Raw genomic sequence first — 11,705 nt, 5'->3', positions numbered from 1 at the left:
TTTCATCTTACGAAATACAAGCTGTACTGATTTTCTCCTTTGTCTTGTTTTAGTCGGCTGTACAACCTTCTGCTCCAATGAGACCCTACTGCCTGGTCAACAAAGCATTCAAGTCATGTTTTGGAGACCTGCTGAGGTCTGTGTTACCAGGGAGATATGCACAGAATGTTGTGGAAGTACAGGGAAAGAAAATCTTACTGCCTAGGGAAGGTTTTAAAAATGCTTCTAGAAAGACATGACTCATTAGGAAATATGAAGAACTAACTAAGACAGTTAAATTTGAAGAGAGGATGCATATCTCTCAAGCCCAGTGATCCGATGGGGATAGTAGTGGCTTTGGGGACTGGTGCCTAGACTAGTGTGGCTAAATAAAGGGATTGCCTATACGTTATGGAAAATGAGATTGGAAAATTTAGCGGGAATCAGATATAACTCTTATCCTGAGGCCCAGTAAGATATTTCAAATGACTTCAGTTCTTAAACTTTCAAAATTATTCTTTCACTCCCTCTCCCTGTCCATTTACCACCCCATTTATTTGCTCCCCTTTGCAGCAAAACTTCTTGGAAGAGCTGTTCATACTGTCTTCCAATTCTTTCTCTCGCTGTTTATTTTATGATCTCTCTCTTGCTGTGTTTTAGAGAAGTTGTAGCTTTACAGTAAAAGCATGCATAAAATACAAAGTTCCCATATACTACCTTATTATTAACATCTTGTATTAGCATAGTCTCCTATTCCTTCTTAAACCCACTCTAGTTAGGCTTTCACCTCCAACCTCTATCCAAATTGGATTTGTCAAGGGCATCCATGTCTCAGGGCTTGAAATAGCATTTGTGTGCTGATGACTCCTAAATGAGTATCTCCATCCCACCTCTCTCCTGCACTCCAGACTGGTATACACAGCTAGGTACTTGACATTTGCTCTTGGATATCTAATAGATCGTTTCAAAGTGATTATGTCCAAAATGGAAATCTCCATTCCTCCCGACCCCAAACCTACTCTATTTAGAGGCTTCACCATCTCACCCAATGGCAGTTTTAAAAACCTAGTTAAGTCAAAAATCTTGGACTCCTCAGTTACTCCTTTCTTTTTTTATCTCATTGCCCACTTTCAGTTAGACTTAAAAAAAATCATATCTTGAAAAAATCTTCAGAATCTGAACTCTTCTCTTTACTTCCACTGTTTCCATCTTAAGGAGCCACCCTCATCTCTCAGCAGTAGCCTCCTAACTGGTCTCCCTGAGTCTACCCTGCTCCTACAGTCCATTCTCTACACAGCAAGCCAGAGTGGGCCTTTTCTCAAAGAAGGCCTCAGAGGACTCACTCCTCTGCTGTAAGTCCTGCAATGGCTCCCTACTTCTTTCAGAATAAAAGCCAGAGTCCAGGAATGCAAGGGTAGTTCAGTGATAGAATTCTCGCCTGCCATGCTGGAAGACCCTGATTTGATTACTGGCTTGTGTACTCCCCGCCCCCCCCCCCAAAAAAAATTCAACAAATGGGGCTACAATACCGGGATACTCACATGGAAAAAGAATGAAATGTGACCCCCACCATACAGCATACAAAATAAAAAAATTTGTAAAAGCCAGAGACAGCTATATGATGATGTTGTGAACCACTGATTGTATGTGAATGTATACTGTATATCAATAAAAAATAAATAATTTTTTTTTAATGCCAGAGTCCTTACAGTGATTTACGTGACCTGGAAGACCTGGTCCCCTGCTATGTCTCTGACTTTGTTTTGGTAGAGTTTACTCTTCTGGGCTGTTGGAGGAAAGGTCCAGGAATCATCTCACTGAAGGCCTTTGGATCTGTTTAGCCTTTTTTGCCACCTGAGGCTGCCCTCAGTATCCTCCCAGTAAAATAGCCTTTCCCCTTCATTTGCTAGTCTCAATTTCTGTAGCACAGACACACACATTTATCCCCTAAAGGGCCTCAGTGAATCATTTAACTCTTAAATTATCAGGCCCTGTAGTGTTGTGAATCCTTTATTCCATCCATTAAGGCCAGTTCTTTCATCCATCCATCCATTCAAGTTTTAAACATTATTGAGGGCTTATGCTATATCAGGCATTGCATAATGGGGATAACATGACCTTATCCCCATTTTCAGATGACTCAGAGAGGCTGAATAATTTACCAAGTCCAAAGCTTATAGTGGTGTAGAATGCTGGCTCAAGGTAATCCTTGTTTTTCATGAAAGTGACCATGGGCCTGTGTAATGTATCTTTGTATGTGTCTTTTCTTCCCACTAAATTCCTTGAGGTCAAGGCTGTCTTATACACTGGGAATCCCTCCTGGCTCACAAAACCATCTGGATGTGGTAGACACTACAGAATTGTTGATAGATTGCTCTCATGGACAAATCCTTGCCACCCTTCCCTCCTCCCCAACCCAGGAAAGAACAAATCCCCCAAATACCAAGCTGCCTGCATCTGGAAGAGGATGAAGAGGATAATTTATTTAATTTACAGTTTGATGCTGGCTTACAATTTTGTCTTTTTCTCAGTTGGGATCATTAGAAGCCCTTCAGTCCCACCTCACTCCCTTAAGTCAGGGCAACTGAGAGATGGCTTTCTTGGTTGGGGGGCCCTTTGGCTTTTCCTGTTCTCTCGCTTTCTCCTCGTACATCAGGATCCTGTTTGGGACGGGATAGGAGAAACACACAGGGATCAGAGGACTCTCTCCTCAAGAGAATAAATCTTTGGCTGCCAGAAGGGGCGCGGGTTGTGAGGGTTGGAGTAGGAGGAGAAGGGCAGAGGTGGGAGGGCTGGGCGCTGCGGGGGGGCTAGAATCTTGGGTGGGAGTATGGGGAGGACCTTGGAAGGGTCGCTCTAGGGATGGAAGAAATGGAAACTGTGGAATGTGCAGCAGGTGAGCCTGGGGACAGCCTGAGGGAGGCTGGAACTGGAGGCTTACATTTTAAGGATGGCTGATCTCTTGCCTAACATCATCCTGAGGAAGTCCGAGTAGCTGAACGTTTCCCCAGAGCCACTGGACACCTCCAGGATTAATTTCTTTAGCTCCAGGTGGGTCTTGGGGATCCCAAGTTTCTCCAGCATTTGCTTCAGGGACATTATATCTGGTGGAAGATGATGGAGGGGGAGGGGAGGAAGACACACACACACACACACACACACACATGCTCACACTCTCCTTGCCCATCTCCACATTCCCATTTCCCTTCTTTCTACTCAAGTATAGAAATGGAAAGGAGCCTCTTAGGCAAGCCCTCCCCCTTCCTAGATGTGCCCATCCTCACCCCACCCTCACTCCACCCCCAAATTCACTCTTTTCTCACCGATATCTCCGTTTCCATTCTGGTCAAACTCCATGTATTTCTCTGAGTAGGGGGAGAGAGCAGGGAGGAGAGGGTAAATGCTAGCTGGAGGGTCAGAGGCCACAGGCAGAGGCGGGGCAGGAGAGTGAGGAAGGGGGGTGGCTGACAGAGTGGAAGCAGAAGTTATGAGAGGAGGAGGCAGGGCAGGCAGACCAAACTAGGGGTTGGGGAGTTCAGGGGCCTGATAAAGTGTAGGGAACTAGAGGATGGGCTGAGAGGAACAGGTCACGGAAAGAGACTGCAACCTGTGAGGCCACAGAGACAGTCTCCCAGCTGCCCACACAGAATTTTGTGCCTCGGCTGTCCCGCTCTGTTTTTGTGGCGATCTTAACTCCCCACCCCCCAATCTCATCTGCAGTTTCCCCCTCACTTTTGAAAGCTTCCAGTTTGGAGGGCAGATCCTCATCACTGCCGTATTTGGGATCCTCCAGAAATTGCTGTGGGGTGAGGAGTGGGGGAGAGTAAAAGCCTGGTAGGCCCTCCCAGTCCTGGGCCCCTACCCCCAGGCCCTACTCCCTCAGTTCTTCCTTTTTACCTTGTTGATTTCATCAAGTCTCTCTTCCTGCTGGGCCTTCAGCAGTCCAAAAGCTTTTCCCCCTGAGCAGGCATAAAATTTCATTGATTCAGGTCCCCTTCTTCTCCTCATCACCACACCCAGCCAAGAATATCCACAATTCTGCCTTCCTAGGCCAGCTAATCCCCCTCCTATCCTCCAACCCAGGTTTGTCCATCTCCTTGCTGCCATTTTATGCTTCTGCCTAGATCGTCTTCCCTACCCTGTAAATCCCTGGTTTGGCTCATGGTTCAACAGATGCTGAAGGAGGTAGGGAGTCAGAACAAACTGGTCGTCTTTCTGTCTGCCTACTCTCCTCTCCTCCTCAGAGCCCTCCCAGTTAAACTTCCCCTTTCCCCTCATCCCCTCCCAGGTCGCACTTCCCCATAGGTTTCTGCTGACACTAGCACCCCAAGAGGAAGGGGGAGCTGGGTGTAGAATCAAGATGAGAAAATAACATCCTCCCAAATTCCTCTTAGCAAGAGCCCTGTGTGCACGTGGGAGAACTGTTTTGATAATCCAATGGAGTGTGGGGTAAGGAGGTGTAAGACTCCAGATGTATTTATTCTCAGAAACAAATGGCTTCAAACAGGTCCCATAGTTCAGGTAACTAGAACACCCTTCATTTCGTTGGGTTTCATGTGTCTGGGCATGCAAGTTTGGATAGGGAGCTGAGGAAGGACTGGCTGAATTTTTCTATGCTGAGGTCAGGAGAAGAATCTGAAGCCTGCAGGGAGCTCTGGGAGATGGCAAGATGGGTGCAGAGTCTGGAAAGGGAGACAACTCTCCCTCGCAGCTCCTGGAGAAGGACTTGGAGATGTGGAAATGTTTGAAGAAAGCATTCTAATTTGTCTGTTGTAGGATGTGCAATGTAACCCCTCATCTTATCTCTTTTGAAATATTTAGTAAAATCTACAGAGCTCAAGGATGCAGGAGTGTAAATAGATTCTTTGGAGGAACTGAAAGTGGTACTGAGAGAGACAGCATTTGTAGACACAAGAGCCAGAGCCAGAGACAGACATCAAGTGTGCGCGTGTGTGTGTTTGCGCACACTTGCCTGTTCGTATTGGTAGGGCAGGGGATGGTGGTCACTGTGAAGATGACAGAGTTAATGAGTAGCCTCTGATAACTAAGGCCCTCTGAAGCATACCCTTTCCCCTTTGCTGCTTTCTTTGGCTAATCTCTTCTACAGGAAGTGAGGATGGTGCACCCCCTTCTCTGAGGCATCCTTGTCCAAATTCCAAGCCCAGAGATCCATCCACTCTGCCCTAGCATGGATGGAGACAACTTTTTTCTCCCCTTCTGCTGCTGGGAGTTTTCGCTTCTCACTGCCCTCTCCCTAGCCTGTGCAGGTGTGGTAGCGAGGTGGTGTGGACTCTGACTTCTTTACTTCCCCTTCTTGCAGCTGCCTTCTCGTCCTGCAGAGAGAGCTGCAATCCCACGCTTCCTATGGTCTCAGGGTCTGGTGGTGGGGAATTCATTCCTTAATCCATAGTCATCATTCATTGAACAACTATTTATTCAGTGCTTACTATATTCCAGGTATGCTCCTAGGCCCCATGAACCAAACGAGTAAAAACTTTTGTCCTTGTAGGCAGACAATAAAAATAAATAAGTATATTAGAAGTGATAAGTGCCTGTGGGGAAAAGCAATGGAGGAAGGAGGACAGGAAGTGCTAGGGGACAGCTGCAGTTTTAAATAGGATGATCAGGGAAGGCTTCTCTGAGAAGGTACTATTCAAACAATGATTTCAAGGAGGTGAGGGAAACAAGGCATATAGATATCTTGGAGAAGAGCATTTTAGGCAGAGGGAACCTGGGGTGAGAGCATGTCTGGATATCTGGAGGACTCATGGAATAGCAGGGAGGCCTGTTGGGTAAGGCCTTGTAGGCTTCTGTGAAGATCCTGGCTTTTATTTGTAGTGGGATTGCCTCCCAGGGTGGTCTTGGCATGGTACCGTGATGGAATGGAGTTCAGATGCTCAAAAAACCTTCCTGGAATAGAGAAAGTCAGTGATGTTGGCTGCTCTGACTGTGGAACACAATCAAAGACTAAAGGATGTCTAGAAGGGCAGGTGGGTAGAGAAGAAAACCCAGGGCTTAAACACAGATGTGGGGAAGGGCTGGAAGAACAGATGCAAGAAGACGCCCCTCTCCAGCCCCAACTCAGAGGTTCTGGCTCACAAGGGTTAGGGTTGAAGGGGAGGTGGGGTCTCTGGGTCGCAAGCTTCAAGGGGACCACAGCAAGAAGGCCAATGAGAGCTTGGAAATAAGGAAATGGATTGCTCTCTGACAGACTGCAAAGTGTAGATCTGAGCAGAGATATACAAACTCTCTTTTAAAGTAGTGGTTCTCAAAGAGTGTTCCTTCTACCAGCATCAGCTTCACATGGAAGAATGTTAGAAATGCGAATTATTGGGACCTAATCCAGACCTTAATCAGAAACTCTGGTTGGGTCCCCAAATCTACTTTTTAATAAGCACCTCACGTGATTCCGATGCACACTCAAGTTTGAGAAATAGAGTGGTTCCCAGGCTCAAAGACTTGGGTGTACCTTGGCTGAAGGTGTTAATAACATAGCTTCAGGATGGATCCATGAGTGGTGGGGCCCGTCAGCCTTGAAGGCTGGGAAAGAGAGGAGTCAGCAAAGGCAAGGGAGTCTTGCAGACAACCGAGAGAGGTGAGTGGTCAGCAGTCAGGGTGTGAATTATGAGCAGTCTCAAGAAATAGACCTGGCGCGAGTGCAGGCTGAAAGGTGCGTGGTCGCCGGCCCGACCACCGCAGTCCCCGCCGAACCCGGACCCTTCCGGCCGCCCCCACCTCACCTCGCCGCCAGTGGCGCTGCTTTTTGCTGCGGCCCACTTCGCCGCTGCGGCCCACCTCGCCGCTGTGTCCGATGTGCTGGAACTCACAGACGAAGACTTGGAGAGTCGCGTCGGCGACACGGGCTCTGCGGGTCTCATGCTCGTTGAGTTCTTTGCCCCTTGGTGTGGACACTGCAAGAGGCTTGCCCCTGAATATGAAGCTGCAGCTACCAGATTAAAAGGAATAGTCCCATTAGCAAAGGTTGGTTGTACTGCCAACGCAAATACCTGTAATAAGTATGGGGTCAGTGGATATCCAACTCTGAAGATATTTAGAGGTGGTGAAGAAGCGGGTGCTTATGATGGGCCTAGGACCACAGATGGAATTGTTAGCCATTTGAAGAAGCAAGCAGGACCAGCTTCAGTTCCTCTCAAGAATGAGGATGAATTTGGGAAGTTCATTAGTGATAAAGACCCCTCAGTTGTGGGATTTTTCAACGATTTATTCGGTGAAGCTCACTCTGAGTTCCTAAAAGCAGCCAGCAACTTGAGGGATAATTACCGATTTGCACACACCAATGTGGAGTCTCTGGTGAAGAAGTATGATGATAATGGAGAGGGAATCACCTTGTTTCGTCCTTCACATCTGATTAACAAGTTTGAGGACAAGATAGTGGCATACACAGAACAGAAAACGACAAGTGGCAAGATTTAAAAATTTATCCAGGAAAACATTTTTGGTATCTGCCCTCACATGACAGAAGATAATAAAGATATGATACAGGGCAAGGATTTACTTGTGGCTTACTATGATGTGGACTATGAAAAAAATACTAAAGGTTCCAACTACTGGAGAAACAGAGTGATGATGGTGGCAAAGAAATTCCTGGATGCTGGGCATAAACTCAACTTTGCCGTAGCTAGCCGCAAAACCTTTAGCCACGAACTCTCTGATTTTGGCTTGGAAAGCACTACTGGAGAGATTCCCGTTGTTGCCGTCAGAACTGCTAAAGGAGAGAAGTTTGTCATGCAGGAGGAATTCTCGCGTGATGGTAAAGCTCTTGAGAGGTTCTTACAAGATTTCTTTGATGACAACTTGAAGAGGTACCTGAAATCTGAGCCTATCCCAGAGAGCAACGATGGACCTGTGAAGGTAGTAGTAGCAGAGAATTTTGATGGAATAGTGCACAATGAAAATGAAGATGTGCTGATTGAATTTTATGCCCCTTGGTGTGGTCACTGTAAGAATTTGGAGCCCAAGTATAAAGAACTGGGAGAAAAGCTCAGCAAAGATCCAAATATTGTCATAGCCAAGATGGATGCCACAGCCAATGATGTGCCTTCACCATATGAAGTCTGAGGTTTTCCTACTATCTACTTCTCTCTAGCCAACAAGAAGCTAAAGCCAAAGAAATATGACGGTGGCTGTGAATTAAGTGATTTTATTAGCTACCTCCAGCGAGAGGCTACAACCCCCCCTATAATTCAAGAAGAAAAACCCAAGAAGAAGAAGGCACAGGAGGATCTCTAAAGCAGCAGCCAAGCATATCAATTGTAAAAAGAACTTTTCCACCAGAGAGGGCAAAACCATTGAGGAGGAATGGGACTTACATGGGATTTCTACCTCTCAGAGCTGAGAGGACAGGATGGGTATAATCTGAATCCTGTTACATTTTCTCTAAACTGTTTCTTAGCTGTTTATGGAAACATCAGGACCAGTTTATGTTTGTGGTTTGGGGAAAAAATTTGTGTTGGGGGGATTGTTGTGGAGGTGGGGGGAATTGAGTTGGGGGGAGTATTTTCTAAATTTTGTACATTTGGAGCAATGACAATAAATGAGCCCCCTTTAAAAAAGAAAGAAAGAAAGAAAGAAATAGACCTGCTAGAACCTCAGGAGATTTGATCCCCTTATGGAGACCCAGGCAATGTTGCTAAATGTCCTTGTTATGAATCCCACCTGCAGGAGAACTGCTGCTCAAAATTAGGCCCCTGAAGGAGGCCTAAGGGAAGAGAAAGCACTGCCCGCAGAGCTTGTCTGTGTGTGTGCTCTGGCTGTCTTCTCTTTGCCATTCCATTTCTGTTCTAGTTTGAAAACTGCCAGAATGCAATACACTTGAAACAGAATGGCTTTTAGAAAGGGGGACTTTATTAAGTTTTAAGTTTACAGTTTTAAAGTCATGAAAATGTCCAAATTAAGCAAGACTATAGTAATGTCCGATCTAAGGCATCCTGGGAAAGATAACCTTGGTTCAAGAAGCTGTGGACATTCAGGGTTTCTCTCTCAACAGGAGAACATGGCGAACGTGGTGACGTCTGCTAACTTCCTCTGCAGGATTCTTATTTCATGAAGTTCCGCCGGGGGCGTTTCCCTTCTTCATCTCTAAAGGTCTCTGGCTGCATGGGCACTCATGGCTCTCAAGCTTTTTCCAAAATGGTTCCCTCTTAAAGGGCTCCAGTAAGCAACCCCACCTTGAGTGGGTGGAGACACATCTCCATGGAACCCATCTAATCAAAAGTTACTACCCACAACTGGGTGAGTCACATCTCTATGAACACAATAAAAAAACTCCTACCCAGCAATATGAATGAGAATTAAAGGACATGGCTTTTCTGGGGTATACCACAGATTCAAACTGGCACAATTTCCCTTCTTCCACTTTGTTCTCTGTCCCTGGAAACCTGTCCAAACCACATCAGAGGGGCCTCTGACTTCCAGCTGGGTCTGGCTGATGGCGAGGACCAGAAGGAAAATAGCAGGAGGAAGGACACTTAGTTGACAGTATTCCGTTGGCTACCTTCACACAAGGTCACCTCAGACTGACTACACCAAGACCACCTAAGGGCAGTACTCTCCAGGTGATCTGCTCTGTGGGTCTGTCTGCTTCCAGGATTCGGTAGCTCAGAGGACAGTTTGCAAGTGGGTCTGTGAACCTGGACGGGGAAAAAAGCATACCTCGTTTTCTCACGTCCAACAGTGAGTGCGCGGCCTTGTCAAAAAACACTTCACTGTTCAAAGTTTTAATTCCAGCCCAGCAAGAACGTCCTTTGCACTGAAATGTCTTTGTGTATTCAAATTTAACTTTAACTTGACTATGTTTTTAATATATTATATTATGATTTAGCACAGTGAAGAATATAATTTCTTCTGTCACGAGTTTTTATGGATATTCTGATCAGTGCAACTCGATGTAATTGCCTTGTTTTGTTATTATTTATTTTTAAAATGTTATGCTTTACTAGGATGCCAAAGGGATCTGTGGCACAAAATAAGTTAAGAGCCTCGGCTCTAAGCCCTCCCTCCTCCTTCCCTTCCGGCCTGGAGCATAACAGTGACAGCTCCTCTGCTTCTAACCCCAGGTAATTGTTTTGTCCCTTGTAGTTCCCCTACACACCTGACCCACACCTTTATAAATAACCTCCTCAGAGGATCCTAATTTCAGGGCTTGGTCTCTTCTCTGTCCGGCCTGTCCTGGATACAGTGTGCCCAGGTGAGCATTTAGCAGGCATACAGGGGAGTGTGAGGGGCTGGAACCCTACCACTCTGTTTCTCATTGTCGGTGGACTAAAGGGCATTCTGATATCTGCACCCAAGCCCGGAGTTTGCTTAGTGAGAGGCTGTCTCTGAGCGGGGAAGGCAGGTCGGGTTCTGGGCCTACAAAGCGTGGCCCTGCAGAAGGATTACAACTGTGGTATTTAGATTCAGTTGTCAACTTGGCCAGGTGAAGGCACCTAGTTCTGTTGCTGTGGACATGAGCCAATGGTACATGAACCTCATCTGTTGCTGATTTACATCTGCAGTCAGCTAGGAGGCGTGTCTGCTGCAATGAATGATGTTTGACTTAATTGGCTGGTGCTGAAATGAGAGACCACACTGTAGCACAGCGAGCAGCTCGGCATTCCTCATCTCAGCACTCGCAGCTCAGCCCAGGTCTTTGGAGGTGCAGAAAGGAATCACCCGGGGGAAAGATGTTGGAACCCAGAGACCTGGAGAGGCGGCCAGCAGAGACCATCCTGTGCCTTCCTAACTAACTAACAAACTAAATCCCCTTTTATTAAAAACCAATCCGTCTCTGGTGTGTTGCATTCCGGCAGCTAGCAAACTAGAACACCAACTCTCTCACATTTTCTCACGTCCAACAAAAAAGCCATTGCGAGAAGCTGCTGCTTCTCTAAAAAGTCTCCATGTAGGACTTTGAGAGGTCTGGGGCAGTAGCATATTTCTAAACCTTTCCTATTCTCTCTTGGGAACCACGTAAAGCAATAAAGATAATTTATTTAGACACTCATGTGCGCACACGCCCACAGTAACTTCAGTGATACTAGGAGTCAGAGAAAACCTACAAGTTCCAAATTCTGTGTATGCGACCAAATTCTGAGCTGAGCAGGCAGCCCCAACAGGGCCTCAGGGAAGGACAGGAAGGGAGCAAGGGTCCTGGTGACTAAATGACAGCAGGTACTAACTGTTCCTCTTGGTTACTGCCGAGAGCAGTGTTGGCCGAACAGATCCAAGCGCTGGCAAAGATGGAGGAGAATGTTTTATAAAGTGCTCAAAGGGACCCAGAGGTGGCAGGTCTCAGAAAGTACCATAAAAATTCTCCTCCTGTGCCTTCTTGGCCAAAAGGGATAAAAGAAATGAAACAAAACAACGTTTCAGTGGCTGCAAGATTTCATACAGAGTCAAGAGGTCATTCTGGAGGCTATTCGTATGCGTTATATAGATATTCCTTGTAAGTTTCTAGAGTATTAGACTAACTGGAAGGAAATACCTGAAACTGTCGAACTGTGTTCCAGTAGGCTGGAATCTTGAAAGTGATTGTATAACTATACAGCTTTTATCATGCAACCGTGTGATTTTGAAAACCTAATACTCCCTTTATCCAGGCTATGGGCAGATGAGTAATAAAATAGAGACCAAAAATAAATAAATAACTAATTGGGGAGGATAATGGATATGGGATGTTTTGGGTGTTCTTTTATATTTTTATATTTTTTTTTTTCTTGGAGTAA

At 46.1% G+C, this 11,705-nt stretch overlaps 1 protein-coding gene and 1 pseudogene across 1 annotated transcript; one reads left to right on the top strand and one right to left on the bottom strand.

Moving 5' to 3' along the window:
- Positions 1–2,442: 2,442 nt before the first annotated feature.
- Positions 2,443–4,225, bottom strand: AIF1 (allograft inflammatory factor 1). The gene is made up of 6 exons (XM_077159198.1): positions 4,118–4,225; positions 3,877–3,938; positions 3,712–3,778; positions 3,303–3,344; positions 2,921–3,083; positions 2,443–2,639 (listed from the first exon to the last, which is right to left on the bottom strand). Exons 1-6 carry the CDS (start codon positions 4,140–4,142, stop codon positions 2,555–2,557), a joined length of 444 nt encoding a protein of 147 aa, XP_077015313.1. The 5' UTR covers positions 4,143–4,225; the 3' UTR covers positions 2,443–2,554.
- A 1,498-nt stretch (positions 4,226–5,723) lies between these two features.
- On the top strand, positions 5,724–8,246 carry LOC143683215 (protein disulfide-isomerase A3 pseudogene; annotated as a pseudogene).
- Positions 8,247–11,705: the final 3,459 nt, after the last annotated feature.

This window comes from Tamandua tetradactyla, chromosome 5 (genome assembly GCF_023851605.1).
Source record: "Tamandua tetradactyla isolate mTamTet1 chromosome 5, mTamTet1.pri, whole genome shotgun sequence".
Lineage (NCBI taxonomy): Eukaryota > Metazoa > Chordata > Mammalia > Pilosa > Myrmecophagidae > Tamandua > Tamandua tetradactyla.
Note: the sequence above shows the minus strand (reverse complement) of the source record. Positions and strands in the feature narration are given on the sequence as shown.

Excerpts from the sequence above, each read along its gene's own strand:
- AIF1 (XM_077159198.1), bottom strand. The coding sequence starts at position 4,142 with ATGAGCCAAACCAGGGATTTACAGG. Across the intron at positions 3,779-3,876 it reads GACTTGATGAAATCAACAAG|CAATTTCTGGAGGATCCCAA; the intron begins GTAAAAAGGAAG and ends CTCACCCCACAG. Across the intron at positions 3,345-3,711 it reads CAAACTGGAAGCTTTCAAAA|AGAAATACATGGAGTTTGAC; the intron begins GTGAGGGGGAAA and ends CCCCCTACTCAG.